This window comes from Phyllobates terribilis, unplaced genomic scaffold, assembly GCF_046119375.1.
Source record: "Phyllobates terribilis strain yellow unplaced genomic scaffold, ASM4611937v1 Scaffold_10__3_contigs__length_209671492, whole genome shotgun sequence".
NCBI lineage: Eukaryota > Metazoa > Chordata > Amphibia > Anura > Dendrobatidae > Phyllobates > Phyllobates terribilis.
This window is the reverse complement of record NW_027362770.1, coordinates 160,039,666-160,059,465: the sequence shown is the minus strand read 5'-3', so window position 1 is coordinate 160,059,465 and position 19,800 is coordinate 160,039,666. Positions and strand designations below refer to the sequence as shown.

The 19,800-nt window shown below is 45.7% G+C and overlaps 1 protein-coding gene across 3 annotated transcripts in view; it reads right to left on the bottom strand.

The window, feature by feature from the left end:
• LOC141164590 (matrin-3-like) overlaps positions 1-19,477 on the bottom strand; it is a 37,102-nt gene extending 17,625 nt beyond the window's left edge. For 2 of the 3 annotated variants that reach the window (XM_073650001.1, XM_073650002.1), the window contains exons 1-2: positions 1,936-1,985; positions 620-1,481 (exon numbers count right to left, since the gene is read on the bottom strand). In XM_073650001.1, the coding sequence (XP_073506102.1) occupies positions 620-1,481; positions 1,936-1,970 (897 nt within the window). In that variant the 5' untranslated portion in view covers positions 1,971-1,985. Of the gene's footprint in view, positions 1-619; positions 1,482-1,935; positions 1,986-19,324 lie in introns of those variants that run through there. The other variant, XM_073650003.1, reaches the window with a different exon arrangement.
• Positions 19,478-19,800: the final 323 nt, after the last annotated feature.

Below are 19,800 nucleotides of genomic sequence, written 5' to 3'. Positions count from 1 at the left end.
AGCGAAAGGCATGGCCAAGTGCAAGGACTCAAAACAGGATCTTCAAATAATGCTCACCCACCCACCAGACATTACTTAGCACATAAATTAGAGGGAAGATGTGACACACCGTTGGCCGATATCAGAAGTTATCCACCGAGGTTCTTCGTCAAGGCCATCAATTAAGATTTTGACCTGATCACATTACATTGATCAAGGGTTAGTGGGAGCTGAAGAACCAAAGGATTTGCATAGATACCACCCTTTATTTTCCTGAGACTTTTACAGCCCAAACCATCTACATGAGAATAGAGTATAAAATCCAAAAGAGATTGGGGATCCAACAAGATTAAAATATTTAGGAACAAGGCCAATATAGATATGTTTTGAGAGGGAATGCTACATGAAAGCAAACTAAGGGAAGAGTAGTGGAACAAAATTGGATTTTGGCAGATGATTATATGCATTATACAGACCAAGTGTGAATATTTGAGAAGATACATTCAGCTAAGAGATGTGGAAAAATCTGATTAAATGTTTTTAAAAAGGTCAGAGTGAACCAAAAGCGTAGGATTTATCATGACTTCTATGAAAGTACAAGGTTTCATGGCCAAAATAAGCTATGGAGGTAGGAACTCACCTTCTTAGTATGTATTGGTATGTCACAGAGAGAACAGATATGGGGAAAATCTTTCGGCATTAGTCCGTGGAAATCGTCAATGTTTCTAATGGACGGCATTCCTCTTGCCTTTTCAAAGACAGATCGTTCTTGCGGTTGGCTGTAGCGCATGTGCTCGTAGTCGTTACTAAGCTTACGGAAAGGAGCGTCAGACATGAAGCTGTCTTCTCTAAACCTTTCCCGATCTCTTAAGCGGTCGTCTATATCCAGCCTTTCGCGAAAAGTGGGCTCTCGAGAGCGGCTCCCGTGGTCATAATCGACCACGTGGTCGCCAGATGAGCGTTCACCAAAGCTCTCTCTTCTGAAGGGTCTATCATCATCCCAGTCACCACCAGACCCTCTCAAAGGCTCTCGAGTAAGCCTCTCTCTGTACCCTAACATAGACATGTCTTCCGACCTCCTCCTCTTAATCTGCTGAATTAACTGCGGCAAACTTTCAGGAGTAATCTTCTCCTCGGGATAGCGACTTAATTCATCCAAATCCCTAGAGGACAGACCAAAGCTGGCCAAGATCTTATTGGCCTGATTGGGTTCTCCCCTGTGTTGAGAAGGCATAGGTGGAGGAGCTCGATTACCAAGACTAAATATCGATGGCAAGTTTTTGGAGGAACCGGACAAGCCACGAGAGCCTTGGGGACCGGAACCAACATTCATAAAGTCTCTGCCTAAAGAGTGAGAAAAGGGCTTCGACATGTTACTGCGCTGGTTCATGGCAAGGAGAACAAAAACGAGAGTGTCCCGAGGAGGAGTATATTTATGGCTGAGAATGTGGCTATGAGGAAGACTGAAGGATCTTCGGTAAGCAGAAAGACGGCACACAATTCTGTAGAAAAACAAGTAATTTTAGTCAACACAACAGAAATCTGGATACAATTTGAACAAAAATAGGAAAAAAATTAACATTTCCTAAATACACAGACCCAAGAATGAAAATAAAGTGTAAGGATCCAACAACAGAGGACGTGCTGCTGAGCAGATCATGAACAGAGGGGCAAGGAGGGTGGACGTAGAGACGGATCTACACGAGACTGCTCAGTTTTCGATTCGGTACTGGTTTGGGATTGTAGAACTTTTTGAGATGAGTCAGTACCTAAAGTATCCATATTCCATATACTGTTCATGGTTAAAAGGACATTGACCCGAATAAGAAAACATACAAGTACATCTTAAAGGATACACCAAGGCTAGATTGACCTGGGTGAGTGAAACAGGACTAACGCAATTCATAAAAGGTGAACATGATACTTCATTAACCGCATTAAAATGGATGGCAATACCTTGTACAGGAAGATGAAAATACGGGATAGTACATCTTCAGATCAATTATTTTCTGCCACCACTTACAGAGTATCGAATAAGGTAAAGCATGGACACAGCGAGAGCTCTTCCGAAATTAGAGAGGAAGTCAGAAAGTAAGGTTTCCTGCTAGATTTTATCCTATGAAATTTCACCGGTCCAGTCTAAATGGTAAAGCAAGAAACTAAACCAATAACGTAGAGTCTGAAAACAGCTACATAAAGTTGGAAGTAAACTTTCTGATGGATCCATCAGATGGAAATTATTTTCTAATCCAGTTAAGCCAAAATATACAGCTACAAAAGATGAAGTTAACTTTCAATTAGCACCGAAATGGCACAGTATCCCATAAACTTGGTGTAGCCTAAGTATTTCAAGTTTTGCCACCCATCACCGGAGCAGACCAGGTGATATCAGAGTTGTATCCTGCCAGCAGAAAACAGGAAACCATATATTTTCTGACTTCTCCTCATACAAAGTGGTGGAATATCAAGTTAGGTCCCCAATCAAGTGCAGGAGGCAATGTAGAATTACAGATCCTACATAATGAGAACTTAATTCTGTAATCTACAGAATGTATAAGACACAAGCTTGCAGGTCGCAGTTTTATCACATATGATTGTGATATTGAATAGCGGCACCAGGTATGAAGAGATGCCATCTTACTTTTTAAGCCAATGTATGCCATTCTACATAGTGCAAAAATAGGGGAACAAGGGCTTTCCCTACAAATGAGAGTAAATTAGAAGTAGTCTGAACAGGTTGCACCTCTTGGGGTACATTGATGCCAACTAGGAGAACATTGGCCTAACTTATAGTCTGAAGTCATAGAAGAACTCTATGACCAGTGTGGTCATCATTAGATGTGGTAAGGGTGCTGAAATTGCAGACTTTAGGAGCCAGTCAAGCCATTCAAGAAGCAAAGTTAAAAAAATTACCCCCCAAAAAAAGAATAAAGTTAGAGGCACCAACAACCTCGGGCATAACCAGTCCTGGGGAAGTCTGGGGTGGAATAGTATAAGGTTACAGGACTATGATAATGACAGCAAACTGCAAAGCAGAGGCCCCAACCTTTTCTGTCTCACAGAAAAATGGGGTATAAAAAAAATGGACATGTGCCATCGCTCTGGTGCTACCTGCAAGTGACATACTGATGATCTTAACGATGTTAGCGAGTTGACACCAGCTGGAAAACCGCATGGGGCTCTCAAGTTACCAGATGGAAAACACCTTAATGCTTTAAATAAAGTTAAGAATCAAAAGGAGAAATAAAATCTGAAAATGTTTAGGCTTTTACAACCTCTTGAAGCAGTGTGTTTTTAGTCTTGATCAGATACCGGACAACAACAATTCTCACTTCAGGTACAGGAAAGGGGAGTGGGAGATCAAATAAAAGTCACACGGGATATATGCAATCAACTCTTTAAGGCCCATTTACACAACCCAATAATCGGCAAACAAGTGTTATGAACCAGTGTCAGGCTGGATTCAGACAGCAATGCCTGGACTGACTTTACATCTCCTGACCTAAACTTAGTCTCATAAATGCCTCTGAGAATGTAAGCTCAGGTCAGTCTGGGCAGTGTGGTCCATATGGGGTCCTTGAAATGTGGTCGTCTGAACCATGTAGCAGAGTACTAAATAGCAGTGCTGGGTGACGATGCAAGGCACAGTGGGGAATGGTGTGGTGGGGGAAATGGGAACTATAGAAAACAATTAAGGATTTTTTTTCTATTGCATGGACCACCTTCATGTCTCTAATGTAATTGCACCTGCTTCAGGTCCAGACACATATGCATGTTTTTCTCAGTCAAAAGTGTATATACAGTAAGATTACTATGCCTTTAAACAATTCTGGACTGCCCATATGATGTTGCCATGTGTTTGGAAGCTTCTGATAGCTTTTTTTTCACAACATCTGAGTTATAGACACACCTGTGGATGTAATTTAATGCACACCTGAAACACACTACTTCTTTGTGTAGCATCATGGGAAAGTCTAAAGAAATCAGCCAAGATATCAGGAAGAGAATTTTGGACTTGCACAAGTCTGGCTCATCCTTGGATACAATTTCAAGATACCTGAAGGTGACTAGTTCATCTGTACAAACAATTATACTCAAGTACAAACAAGATGAGAATGTCCATCCATCATACCGCTCAGGAAGGAGACGGGTTCTGTGTCCAAGAGATGAACGTGCTTTGGTCTGACATGTGCATATCAACACAAGGACAAGGACAAAAGCAAAAGTTCCTAGTTACTTACCGGTAACGGGATTTTACAGAGCCCATGACAGCACCACCTGAGAGAGTATCCGCCCACCAATGACAGGAACCTACTGAACAAAAGGCGGTACCTCTCCTCCGCATCGGGTTTTGTTTCAGAGCATGAGAGGGCCTCCGAAAAAATATATGTTAGTACATAACTACCACCAAAAACATTTCTTTGTAAAACACCCATAATAGTGCACACCATAAGTGATAAGAGGGAGGGAATTACTAGGGTGCTGTCATGGGCTCTGTAAAATGCCATTACCGGTAAGTAACTAGGATCTTTTCCCCTTCTCCCATGAAAGCACCACCTGAGAGATTTAGAAAGATCAGACACCAGAGGGAGGGATCACCGCTTGCAACACCTTCCTCCCAAAAGACACATCAGCAGATGAGGAAAGGTCAAGATGGTAATTATTATAGAACTAGATGGTGGCCCGATTCTAACGCATCGGGTATTCTAGAATATGTATGCGGCAGACCGGGCGCAATCAGCAGAGCGGTGTTTAAATTTGGCGCCAAAATCGCTGATTGGTCGCGACCGGCAACCACGACCAATCAGCAAAGTGGTGTTTAAATTTGGCGACTATATCGCTGATTGGTCACGGCCGGCGGTCACGACTTAGCAGAGCGGGATCTAAATTTGGCGCCAATAATGGTGATTGGTCATGGCCGGGACCAATCAGCAGAGTGGGGTTTAAATTTGGCGCCAATACTGCTGATTGGTCTCGGCCGGCGACCGCGAGCAATCAGCAGAGCGGGTTTAAATTTGGCGCCAATAATGCTGATTAGTCGCGGCCGGCGACCAATCAGCAGAGACTTGTTTATATTTGGCGCCACAACCGCTGATTAGTTGCGGTCGCGACCAATCAGCAGAGCGGCGTTTAAATTTGCCGCCCATATCGCTGATTGGCCGCAGCCCACGACCAATCAGCGACCAGTGTTACTGAGAACGGGGAGTGGCGTTGATGTGCGGGTAATTTTGGTGTTGAGTAGCTGGGAGATGAACGGCTAGCGCCGGTCATCTCCCAGCTGCATCGCCACTGACTTCCATGCGGCTACCGTCGGGAGATCAGCGGCTAGTGCTGCTGATCTCCCGACGGCAAGTGTGAAGGGAGGACCGGGGAGCGAGGCCACCGGTCGGGATACTTGTGCTGCGTGCAGCCAGGAGATGAGCGGCTGGCACCGCTCATCTCTCGGTTGCGTCGCCGCTGATCACCCGACGGTGGCCTGAGTGTTTAAAATCCGGCGCCAATTCGCGGACGTGCTGCGGCAGTCGCTGATTGATCGTGGCCGGCTGGGCGCGACCAATCAGCGAACCGTGTTACTGAGTACTGGAGAGCGAGTTTAAATTTGGCGCCCAAATCGCTGATAGGTCGAGGCCGCCGCCTGCGACCAATCAGCAGAGAGGTGTTTAAATTTGGCGCCAATCTCGCTGATTGGTCACGGACGCTGCCCGCAACCAATCAGCACAGCAGTGTTTAAATGTGTCGGCAAGATCGCTGATTGGTCGCGGCCGCTATTTAAATGTGGCGCCCAAATCGGGCAGCGGCCGCAACCAATCAGCACAGCGGTGTTCAACTTTTGAGCCAAGATCACTGATTGGTTGCGAATCGTATTGGTGAGGACCGGGGAGCGGAATCGTGTTAGTGAGGACCAGTGCTGCCTGTGCGGCTACTTCCGCTGCGAGAAGCCGGGAGATGAGCGGGCGCTCGCAGCAGAAGTATCCCGACCCGCAGCGCCGATCCCCGGTCCTCCCTTCACACCCTAGCCGCATGGAGGTCAGCGGCACCGGCGGTCGAGGTCCTTCTGCTGCTACCGGCCGGGAGATGAGCGCCTCGCGCCGGTCATCTCCCGGCTGCATCGCCGCTGAGCTCTATCCCACAGAAGAGCCGCTAAAGGCCGCCATCTTTTTTCTGAAATCCCGCGTCGCTGATTGGCCGCTGCCGGACCAATGAGCGACGCGGGATTTCCTGGACAGACAGACGGGATAAGACGATATATATATATATATATATATATATATATATATATATATATATATATATATATATATATATATATATATATATATATATATATATATATATATATATATATATATATATATATATATGTAGAGGGAGATGACCAAGTTGCCGCCTTACATATGATGTTAATGGGCACCTCCGCCTTCTCAGCCCAGGAAGCAGCTACGGCCCTGGTGGAGTGGGCCTTCAGGTTCTCTGGAACTGGCACATTGCTAGAGGAGTACGCTAAGCTAATGATGTCCCTGATCCATCTAGCTATGGTCCCCCTCGTAACCTTAAGCCCTTTCCTAGCCCCCTGGAAAGAGATGAATAAGGCGTGACTTTTCCTCCAGGCCTTCGTTACCTCCAAATACTGGATTAAAACCCTCTTTACATCTAGTGTGTGAAGCCTTTGTTTTTCTGAATTTCTAGGGTCAGGATAGAAGGAAGGGAGAGTAATTCGGAGGCCACGTTTGGAAGATAGGCCACTTTTGGAAGATAGGGTAACATTAAGACCAGACCTGGCCTGTCTATAGAGACTTGAGTGAACGGATGGATTACTGATCTGCAGATCATTAACCCTAAGGGCTAATGTTAGCGCTATCAGCATGAACTTCTTCAGGATGAGAATTTTCTCCGATACCTTCTCTAAGGGTTCGAAGGGAGGCTTGGTTAGCGCCTCCAGAGCCAGATTAAGGTCCCAAGGAGGCATCCTCAGAGTAGGAATGGGTCTAGATCTATTGCAACCTTTAATGAATCTAGCGACCCATCTACTTGCTGCCAAGTCGCAATTATATAGTGCCCCCAGGAGCTGACACTTGTACCTTAAGAGTACTGGTGGCTAACCCCATGATCAAACCCCTATGAAGGAACTCCAGGATGGCCCCAATAGGAACTCTACCCTTGGCGGACTGCCCCGAGGTGGACAGGAACTTAGCCCAGGTCCTGCCATAGATCCTGGTAGTTACCAGCTTCCTACTTGCAAGTAGAGTAGCGACTAGACCTGGAGAAAACCCCTTTTGTGTTAGTAGTGACCTTCCAAAATCCAGACCGTCAAATGCAGGCCCGACCTCTGGGCCCTGCCTGAGGAGATCTGGAGTGTCTGGAAGGACCCAAGGTTCTGACTGGGACATCTTCCTCATCCAAGTGAACCATGGACTCTTAGGCAAAACGGGGAGATCAATATAACTCTTGCCTGTTCTTCTCGGATCTTCCTCAGGATAGTTGGAATCAGCATCAGAGGGGGGAATGCATAGGCCAGAGTAAAGTTCCAGGGAATTTGTAGCGTGTCTACAGCAAATGGTCTCTTTTGGATTTAAGGAGCAAAAGACTTCAGTTTTCCGATTGCGTTTGTTCGCAAATAGATCTATCGGAGGTTGTCGCCATCGGTGTACCATCTGCTGGAATATTGTTGGATTCAGTTCCCATTCGCCTTGTTTCAAAACATGTCGACTTAGGAAATCGGCTCTTACGGTTTCCTCGCCTTTTATATGCAGCGCCGAGAGCGTAAATAGATGATTCTCCGCAAAAAGAAGGATCTGCTCTGTCACTAACATCAGAGGAAGGGATTTTGTTCCGCCCTGACGATTGATATAGGCGACTGTTGTTCGGTTGTCTGACATTATCCGGATGTGCAGACCCTGAAGATGAGAACTGAACTTTACAACTGCGTTTCTGACTGCCAACAGCTCCCTCATGTTGGAGGAGAGACCCCTCTCGCTTTTCGACCAGACTCCCTGTATTGAGAGGCTTCTCAAGTGAGCTCCCCAGCCTTCTGCGCTTGCGTCCGTCGTAATCGTATCTGTCACATGGAATGACCAAAGATAAATTGGTGGATGAATCCAGAAAATCTATAGAGCTGATTACAGAACTCAAAAGAGTTATCCTTCTGTTCAGGTGACCTCCGAGCTGCTTCTCTGCTGTCAGGATCTCTTGCTGTAGACGCCTGGAATGAAACTGGGCCCACTGCACAGCTGCGATACAAGATGCAATGTCTCTACTAGGTACAATGACACTTCTTAGGTTTATAGACGGATTCCTGATTACTCATGAGACAAGGGAATTTATCTTCAATTTCTTGTTCTCTGGTAGGAGACAAGTCTGATTTTCTGAGTCTACAATGAGACCCAAAAAGGACTGAACCCTTCGAGGCTCTAGTTTTGATTTTTCGAAATTTAGAATCCATCCCAAACCAATCAGAATGGCTCTGACCTCAGTCAAAGCCAATACGCAAAGTTCTTTTGATCGGCCTACCACCAAAAAGTCGTCCAGGTAAGGGATGACTAAAATATCTCTTTCTTAGATGTGCCATGACCTCTAGGATAATTTTTGTGAAAACCCTCGGAGCCATGGAGATGCCAAAGGGAATGCTGTAAACGGAAAATGCTTCACATGCTTGTCGATATGTACAGCTACTCTCAGATACTGTTGATGTCTTGGATGGATTGGGACGTGGTAGTAGGCGTCCTTCAAATCGAGGACGCACATAACACCCCGGGAACAACATTTTTATGGCCGATCTTATCGACTCCACCTTGAATGGTCTGTAAATCAAGTAGTTTAGTTTCTTCAAATTGACAATGGTCCTGAAGGACCCATCCGGCTTCTTTATTATGAAGAGTGGAATAAAACCCTTTCCCCTGCTCAAGCAATGGTGTTTCTATCAAAACCCCTTTCTCTACTAGAGTAAGTACTTCCTGCTGTAGAGCTATTTGTTCTCTCAGACCTCTGGGGGCTGAAATCCTGACGGTGGAATGGTTTTGAACTCCAGCCTCGGCCCCTTCCCGATTATCCCTAAAATCCAGGCGCTGGATGTAATCCTCTCCCAGGCGGGAAGGAAGTGGGACAGGCTTCCTCCTACCTGGGGAGGTCTGTCACTTAGGGTTTTTTTTTTTTACTTTCGGAGGATGGAGCCCCGAACATGAAGCCTCTATTACTCGGCTTCTTGTCTCTCCAACTACTTTGATCCCTGGAGAATTTACTCCGATTATATTTCCTTTTCCGAAAGGAAGTCTTAGATCGAGGAACAGACACGCTGGGAAATCCATGTTTTTTGTCTGCGGCTTTATCCAGGATGTCGTCTAAGGTTTTCCTGAAAAGAAAGTCCCCTTCACATGGGATTGAACAAAGTTTTGATTTAGATTGTACATCCCCCGGCCAGCTCTTGAGCCACAATGCCCTAAGGGCTGCATTCGATAGGGTAGCTGATCTGGCAGCCAGCCTAACTGAATCTGCCGATGCATCCGCAAGAAAGGCAGCAGCTCCCTGCATTAGAGGAAGACCCGACAGAATCGTCTCTCTAGGGACGTTCCCCTTAATCTGATCTTCTAATTGTTGCAACCAGATCATCAACCTGGCGGTACAGGTGTCCGCAACTGCCGGTTTCAAAGATCCTGCTGAGGACTCCCAGGCTTGTTTTAGAAATGACTCTGCTCTTTTATCAAGCGGATCCTTGAGGGCTCCCAAATCCTCAAAAGGTAGAGTGGATTTTTTTGAGGATTTTGATATGGCCACATCAATTTTCGGGGTTTTATCCCCTTTAGCTGCACCCTCCTCTTCAAAAGGGTACCTCCGTTTAGGAAGATGAAGGCAGCTGGCCTTTCCTCGCCGGCTTTTTCCATTCCTTATCAATAAGAGTTTTGATCCTCTCGCTGACCGGGAATGTGTATCTCTTCTTTTGATCTAGACCCCCGAACAGTTCTGGGGGCCTTGGCATCGGCAATACGCTTGGTCGTTCTAACAGTTTTGACTAGCCTCTCTGTATTCTTTACGGAAAAACATGGTTTACCCCCTCCATCCTCATCCGAGGTTTCTGATGAGGACGACGAGAGGGCAGAGGAGAAAAAAGATTGTCGTGCGACACGGGATTCTACCGATTCGTCTGAGGTAACATGTCTTTGCTTCTTCTTTTTAAGTGAAGTCAAAGTCTTCAAGGAGTCCCTAACTTCCATATGGATTAAAGTTTTCAGATCCATGCCAAAACTAGGAGACTCCTCTGCTATAGTCTTTTGAATGCAGCCTGAGCAAAGGTTTTCACTGTAGGAGCTGGGAAGGTTAACCCTACATAACACACACTCCTTATTGTTGCTCTTAGAGCTACTCTTTTTGGGCTCCTAACAAAAAGACAAATAAACGAAAGAAAGAAAAGAATTCATTACTAAAGTGAACTTTCACGAAGATCACTTACCACACTGCCGTTCAGTCTAGGGTACCGGAGACGGTGGTTGCCATTCACATGACCGATCCAGTCTGGTGGAGATGGACTCCCAAGCAGTTTTCCTCTGACCGGTTTTACCGATGCTTGTACGACTTCCATTACTGTGGCTCTGATGATGGCTAGACCCCCGACGCTGCTGTTGCTGGTCAGGTTACTTTTCATGCTGTTTTAGCTGCTTTCGTTGTTTAGGCGGCTGCAGCTGCTGCTGCGGAGACAGCTGCTGCATAGGTGACTGCGGCTCTTCACTCATGATGAAGGAAATGCAGACACCGCCATCTTGCCAACTTCCCCTATACAAATAGCTGAGGGATGCTCCGCCTCCACTTGGACCCCTCCCTTCAAGTGTAAACTGGCAGCGCGGTTTTTTCCTTTCTGCCTGCTGGCGCGCTCAGCTGCAGGGACCTCTATACCCCTGCGCAGTCCCAGCGGCTTCCGGCGCGCTTGCATACGGGATGTGTCAGATCTCTGACCATGATCCCGTGCAGACCCGGGCTTCCGGCGCGCTATGTCAGCAGGGTGTCTGATGCGACCCTGCGCGCATGCAGACCCGGAAGCCCTGCCTGCCGGCGCGCTCAGCCACGGACCCCCGTGCGTGCGCAGCCCAGGCCGCAAGACCTGGCGCACGCGGAAGAGGCTCCCCAGCATCCAGAGCGGTTTATCACCCTCCTTGCACGCAGACCCGGGTGTGAACAAGATGGGAGGCTGAAAACAGAGGGACCCATCGGCTTCCTCGCAGGATCTAGGATCCAGACCCCTCGATCAGGTACATGAGGCACCACCCTGATAGGCTCCCATCAAGGACAGGAACCAAAAACCTGATGCAGAGAAGAGGTACCGCCTTTTTATTCAGTACGTTCCTGTCATTGGTGGGCGAATATTCTCTCAGGTGGTGCTGTCATGGGAGAAGGGGAAAAGACCTTGCGAAGATGATGGCGGAAGCTGGTAAGATTGTGTCAATATCCACAGTGAAACGAATACTGTATCAACATGGGCTGAAAGGCCACTCTGCCAGGAAGAAGCCATTACTCCAAAAGAAACAGAAAAAGCCAGATTAATGTTTGCAAATGCACACCGGAACAAAGAACTTCATTTTTGGAGACATGTCCTGTGGTCTAATGAAACTAAAATTGAATTTTTTGGGCATAATGACCATTGTTATGTTTGGAGGAAAAAGGGAGAAGCTTGGAAGCCTAAAAACACCATCCCAACTGTGAAACGGGGTGGCAGCATCATGTTGTGGGGTTGTTTTGCAGCAGGAGGGACTGATGCACTTCACAAAAAAGATGGCATCATGAGAAAACATTATGTGACAATACTGAAGCAACATCTCAAGACATCAGCCAGGAAGTTAAAGCTTGGGCGGAAATGGGTCTTTCAAATGGACAATGACCCGAAGCATACTGCCAAAATGGTAACAAAATGGCTTAAAGATAACAGTGTCAATGTTTTGGAGTGGCCATCACAAAGCCCTGATCTCAATCCTATTGAAAATTTAAGGGCAAAGCTGAAAAGGCTGCGAGCGAGGCGACCTACAAACCTGGATCAGTTACACCAGTTTTGTCAGGAGGAATCGGCCCAAATTCCGACCAACTATTGCGAGAAGCTTGTGGAAGGCGATCCCAAACGTTTCACCCAAGTCATTCAGATTAAGGGCAATGGTACCAAATACTAATGAATTGTATGCAAACTTTTGACTTTGCAGTAAGTAATAAAAATGCCTTAAAACATTCTCTCTCATTATTCTGGTATTTGGCAAATATTAAAAATTATGGTAATCCTAACTGACCTAAAAAGGGAAAGGTTTATTCTGATTTCATGTCAGATATTGAGAAAAATATGCATATGTGTCTTTTTATATAATGTATGTAAACTTCTGGTTTCAACTGTATATAGCCTCATCTCTCCTTAGCTCTGTACATTGGCCAATTTATCTGCAATGTAAGTTTATTTTATAACAAGCTCTGTAGATAATTAGAGAGCAATGAATGCTGGGAAATTTCAGTTCCGGAGCTTTAAAAGGAGATGTCCACTGCTTGGACAACCACTTGTCATTCCCCATGTTTGTGCCAGTTAAAATTAAAAAAAAAAAGCTTACACTCGCCTCCCGCGCCGTCCCAGTTGTGCTGACGCTCGCTCCCTTGGGACTGTTCTATCATGTGAGCCCTGCACCCAATAAGCGCTGGAGTCACTGCGCCCACCTTCAGACGTGTAAGTAATTAACAGGGGGTGAGCGGCCAGCCACCGCCCTGACTTCCTCTTGATTACTTATATAACCGAAGGTGGGGACAGTGACACCAGCGAGTGACAGCACAGTTGAAACGGTGCAGACACGGGAAGTGTGTGTTTTTATTTAACGGGGCGAACGTGGGGAATGAAAATGTGTCCTCAAAAAGTTACAAATATAATATAATATATATATATATATATATACACACACACACACACACACACACTAGTTGGTTACAGCTCAATTTCTGGCACCAACGATTAACAGGGTATTGCCACATTCAAGATCCTATCGCCATATGTAGTAGGTGTAATAATAATATTAATAGCAAATGTCTCCAATTAGAAATCTAGTACAGTTTTTCTGATTTTCCATGTCTCTTTCCTCTTGTGCAGGCATTGCAGGACCTTAGGTATCCATGGTTACAACCTCTAGCCGCTAGCAGTCACTATACGAGTGGTCATAACCATGGATACTTAAGGTCCCGCAATGCCTGCACAAGAGGAAAGAGACATAGCGAATCTGAAGAACTATACTACATTTCTAATTGGAAGTACATGCTAATAGTATTACACCTATTACATATTGGGATAGGATCTTGGAGATGGGAATACCCCTTTAAGCTCAGCAATGAATTGCTTTAACGAGGCGTTACTGCCAAACTGCCGGGATCCGGCTATCAATCAGTAGTTACACCCCGTCAACAGGGCAGCCCAGAAGAGGAAGAGCTTCTCCGTTGACGTGGCGCAGCTAAATCAAGTGGTCAGTGACCTCTCTGAGCCAACAGGTAGGTTATTGCTTCTGTTAGCAATTTAATTTTTAGGTCCATAGTCAAAAAAAAAAGAAAAAAATCCTGGACAAACCCTTTAATATAGGTCATAGGAAGCTGAATAAAATGATACCTTGATATCTGCAATCCGATGTCCAATTCCTTAAAAATCCACATCTATCTATCTATGTATGATATATATATATATATATATATATATATATATATATAATTGTGTCTGTCTGTCTGTCCAGGAAATCCCGCGTCACTCATTGGTCCGGCAGCGGCCAATCAGCGCCGCGGGATTTCTGAAAAAAGATGGCGGCCGTTAGCGGCTCATCTGTGGGATAGAGCTCAGCGGAGATGCAGCCGGGAGATGACAGGCGCGAGGCGCTCATCTCCCGACCGCCGGCAACGCTGACCTCCATGCGGCTAGGGTGTCAAGGGAGGAACGGGGAGCGGCGTGGGATACTTTTGCTGCGAATGCCCGCTCATGTCCCGGGTTCTCGCAGCGGAAGTAGCCGCACAGGCAGCGGCGCTCCCCGGTCCTCACCAATACGATTCCGCTCCCCGGTCCTCAGCAATACGATTCGATGATTGGTCGCGATCTCTCGCCGCGACCAATTACTGATCTTGGACCAAAAGTTAAACACCGCTGTGCTGACTGGTCGCGGGCAGCGCCTGCCCAATCACCGATTTGGGCGCCACATTTAAACACTGCTGTGCTGATTGGTCGCGGACGCTGCCCGCGACCAATCACCGATTTGGGCACCACATTTAAATAGCGGACGCGACCAATCACCGATCTTGCAGACACATTTAAACACCGCTGTGCTGATTGGTCGCGGACGCTATTTAAATGTGGCGCCGAAATAAGTGACTGGTCGCGGACAGCGTCCGCGACCAATCAGCACAGCGGTGTTTAAATGTGGCGCCAAGATCGGTGATTGGTCGCGGCCGATATTTAAATGTGGCGCCCAAATCGATGATTGGTCGCGGGCAGCGTCCGCGACCAATCAGCACAGCAGTGTTTAAATGTGGCGCCCAAATCGGTGATTGATCAGCGATTTTCAACACAAATGTCAGGACCTTAGTAATACCATGCGGCTACTGTCGGGAGATCAGCGGCTAGGGTGTCAAGGGAGGACCGGGGAGCGGCGCTGCGGGTCGGGATACTTCTGCTGCGAGCAGTCGCTCATGTCCCGGCTTCTCGCAGCGGAAGTAGCGGTACAGGCATCGGCGCTCCCCGGTCCTCACCAATACAATTCTCTGATTGGTTGGTCGCGGTCTACGCACCCAATCAGTGATCTTGGCGCTAAAGTTAAACACCGCTGTGCTGATTGGTCGCGGCCGCTGCCCGCGACCAATCAGCGACTTTGGCGCCACATTTAAACACTGCTGTGTTGATTGGTCGCAGACGCCAGCCACGACCAATTAGCAAGATTGGCGCCAAATTTAAACAACGCTCTGCTGATTGGTCGCGGACGCCAGACGCGACCAATCAGCGAGATTGGCGCCAAATTTAAACAACGCTCTGCTGATTGGTTGCGGCTGCCAGCCGACCGTGACCAATCAGCAAGTTTGGCGCCTAATTTAAACAGCGCTATGATCTCCCGACGGCAAGTGTGAACGGAGGACCGAGGAGCGGCGCCGCCGGTCGGGATGTTTCTGCTGCGAGCAGCTGCTCATCTCCCAGCTGCTCGCAGCGGAAGTACCAGCACAGGCAGCGCCGCTCCCCGGTCCTCACTAATACGACGCTGATTGGTTGTGGCCGCCGGCCGCGACCAATCATCGATATGGGCGGCAAATTTAAACCCCGCTCTGCTGATTGGTCTGGGCTGGCCACCGCGACCAATCAGCAATTTTGGTGACAAATTTAAACAACGCTCTGCTGATTAGTCGCGGTCTCCGGCCGTGACCAATCAGCGATATTGGCGCCAAATTTAAACATTGCTTCGATGACTGGTCGCGGTGGCCGGACGCGACCAATCAGCGATATTGGCGTCATATTTAAACACCGCTCTGCTCATTGGTCGCGGTTACCGGTTACGAATAACCGGCATTATTGGCGCCAAATTTAAATACCGCTCTGCTGATTGGTCACGGCCGGAGGTCGCGACTAATCTGCGATATAGGCGCCAAATTTTAACACCGCTTTGCTGATTGGTCGCGGTTGCCGGCCTCGACCAATCAGCGATTTTGGCGCCAAATTTAAACATCGCTCTAGGTATGCGGCCGACCGGGCGCTATCAGCATTCTAGAATACCCGACGCATTAGAATCGGGCCACCATCTAGTTTTTCCTAATAAATGAGCTGTTAAAATCTATGGATCCCACATAGATCTCCTTGAGAATCTGTCTCCAGGGCTTATTGTAAGTGAAAAGGAGAGTGAGAGACATGTAATGACTGAGTCTGCTCTCCTGATCTACATGTCTCACACTGGTAACGCCCCATGGAGGCAGATTCTCAGGGAGATCTATGTTCCGCCTATAGATCTTAACAGCTCATTTACATATTTAGAAAAACGTGGATTTCTCCAGAATAAGAAATTGGATTGCAGATATCTAGGTATCATTTTCTTCAGCTTCCTATCACCTGCATGCACATATAGACTGCTTAGGAGGTAGATCCCACTGACTAGATTTCCTTTAAAGGGGTTGTCCAGTCTAAATTGATAAGTCTGCAGTCACTCTGTGTGATTGCAGACTTCTGATTCTCGCCAGCGTACGCACTGTGTGCTGCGAGGATCCACCGAATTCTGAACCGGGAACGATGGAGACCTATGCATTCTCCGGGGCCGAAGCTGTCTAGTGGGCGTGGCCTAGCTCCATACAACTGCGCCCACTAGGCAGCTTCTGCCCGGGAGTATATATAACGGCATAGGTACCTGCTGATCAGGAGAACCTCTTTAAGGAAAATCAATAATTAGGCTCATGGAGGGGCGAGTATATGATGCGACTAGCGATCCCACAATGTTTTACAATCATGTGACGTCACTATATATATATATATATATATATATATATATATATATATATATATATATATATATTACACATATACATACACACATATATATATATGAATGAAATAGTAGAGACAGCACTACAAAAATAGATGATTTATTCGCTCAGCGAAAAAAAAAAATCTATTTTGGAGTGCCGTCTCTACTATTTTTTTCTATATTTAAGGTTTGGTACTTACCTGGAGGACGGGCACCCAACTATTCATGTTATTGTTTGCTTGTGCTGCTCTCATCTTTCTTCATAATAAATTATACATATACAGTACACATATATATATATATACACATATATATATATATATATATATATATATATATATATTACGGCCTATGCTATTAGGACACACCCCCTGATGAAGACATGGGTGAAACGCACGTTGGGGCAACAAGGCTAACAGCACACAGTCTGATCATCTAACGACAGGTATTTTACATGCTCAGTTTGACTGTATTCTTGAATAAATTTAATGCACATACTGAGTATATCAACAGCTGGAAGCAGCACATTGGCAGTCTATAGGGATCCGTTGGGTTTATCAGAGCACATGATTTTGCACATAGCATTTTACTTCCAATAAGGACCTGTACCTATCAAAATCCAGACTCCTATAACCACATTCAATTACTGAGCAACTACACCAGTATGTATATAACGATGATCTATTAATTTAAATATATGGAGCTACATTAGCATTGGGCATATTTATTAATGTCTAAAATCATACTTTTGTATGTTAAATCATCCTCGCCTTCATGGTTGCACTTTGTTTTTTATTTTTTCATTTTTTTAGTATAATATTCAATAAAGATAATTCTGGTTAAAGTACTCCTATGTTTTCTGTAACTTAATGGTTGTGAAACTTAGTTTAATATATATATATATATATATATATATATATATATATATATATATATATATATACATACACACACACAGTACAGACCAAAAGTTTGGACACCTCATTTTAAGATTTTTCTGTATTTTCATGACTATGAAAATTGTACATTCACACTGAAGGCATCAAAACTATGAATTAACACATGTGGAATTATATACTTAACAAAAAAGTGTGAAACAACTGAAGATATGTCTTATATTCTAGGTTCTTCAAAGTAGCCACCTTTTGCTTTGATGACTGCTTTGCACACTCTTGGCATTCTCTTGATGAGCTTCAAGAGGTAGTCACCGGAAATGGTCTTCCAACAATCTTGAAGGAGTTCCCAGAGATACTTAGCACTTGTTGGCCCTTTTGCCTTCACTCTGCGGTCCAGCTCACCCCAAACCATCTCGATTGGGTTCAGGTCTGGTGACTGTGGAGGCCAGGTCATCTGGCGTAGCACCCCATCACTCTCCCTCTTGGTCAAATAGCCCTTACACAGCCTGGAGGTGTGTTTAGGGTCATTGTCCTGTTGAAAAATAAATGATGGTCCAACTAAACGCAAACCGGATGGAATAGCATGCCGCTGCAAGATGCTGTGGTAGCCATGCTGGTTCAGTATGCCTTCAACTTTGAATAAATCTCCAACAGTGTCACCAGCAAAGCACCCCCACACCATCATACCTCCTCCTCCATACTTCACGGTGGGAACCAGGCATGTAGAGTCCATCCGTTCACCTTTTCTGCGTCGCACAAAAACACGGTGGTTGGAACCAAAGATCTCAAATTTGGACTCATCAGACCAAAGCACAGATTTCCACTGGTCTAATGTCCATTCCTTGTGTTCTTTAGCCCAAACAAGTCTCTTCTGCTTGTTGCCTGTCCTTAGCAGTGGTTTCCTAGCAGCTATTCTACCATGAAGGCCTGCTGCACAAAGTCTCCTCTTAACAGTTGTTGTAGAGATGTTGTCTACTGCTAGAACTGTCTGCCATTGACCTGGTCTCTAATCTGAGCTGCTGTTAACCTGCGATTTCTGAGGCTGGTGACTCAGATAAACTTATCCTCAGAAGCAGAGGTGACTCTTGGTCTTCCTTTCCTGGGGCGGTCCTCATGTGAGCCAGTTTCTTTGCAGCGAATGATGGTTTGTGCAACTGCACTTGAGGACACTTTCTAAGTTTGCCCAATTTTTCGGACTGACTGACCTTCATTTCTTAAAGTAATGATGGCCACTCGTTTTTCTTTACTTAGCTGCTTTTTTCTTGCCATAATACAAATTCTAACAGTCTATTCAGTAGGACTATCAGCTGTGTATCTACCAAACTGCTCCACAACACAACTGATGGTCCCAACCCCATTTATAAGGCAAGAAATCCCACTTATTAAACCTGACAGGGCACACCTGTGAAGTGAAAACCATTTCCGGTGACTACCTCTTGAAGCTCATCAAGAGAATGCCAAGAGTGTGCAAAGCAGTCATCAAAGCAAAAGGTGGCTACTTTGAAGAATCTAGAATATAAGACATATTTTCAGTTGTTTCACACTTTTTTGTTAAGTATATAATTCCACATGTGTTAATTCATAGTTTTGATGCCTTCAGTGTGAATGTACAATTTTCATAGTCATGAAAATACAGAAAAATCTTTAAATGAGAAGGTGTGTCCAAACTTTTGGTCTGTACTGTATATATATATACATATATATATATACACATACACACACACACAGAATTCATCAAATCTCAGAAGACATCCTGATAATACATCCCATAATGTCTACCCCCTATACGTGGTGCTATATGGTAGGTCACAAGGTAATATAACCAGGCTGTAAGAGAACACAAGCCGGAATAACACACGAGAGACAAAGCCGCAGGCCCCGGGCGCCATAATGGAGGACAGAATTCTCCCCCTCCTCATAAGAAGCAGCTGCGTTTCCAGGGAGAGAACAACCTCAAGTCTCCCTCCTCCTCCTCACCGGTATCCGCTCCGTGTCCCGCTCACACCGGTCTGACGACGTCAGGAGCACGCGCGCACCTCCGCAAGCGACGAAAACGGTTTGTTTCCACCACTTCCGGTTCCGGAGGAGAAGGCTTTGAGATCATAGAGTTCACTTCCGGCTGGCTAGATAGTAATGCAGCAGAAACCGGAAGTGACGGTTTAACCACCACGTTACTTTGGCAACGTGAACTCTATTGTGAGGAGGGGGAGATAAAATGAGTAAAATGTAAAAAAAAATAAAGTCTGGGAGGTGAAACCTGAGGGGAAATAAAGAAAAGAGCAGAAAAAAAAAAAGCAAAATAAAAAATACCATAAAGTAAAAGTGTATCCTAATAAAACCATCGGTGTTGTTGTTTTTCTTCTATATGTTTCCCCGGCAGCGCTGTATATCACCATGTGACTAAAGCCTCACTGAGGTGAATTTAATTCACTTTGAAATTAAAATTTGCCAAA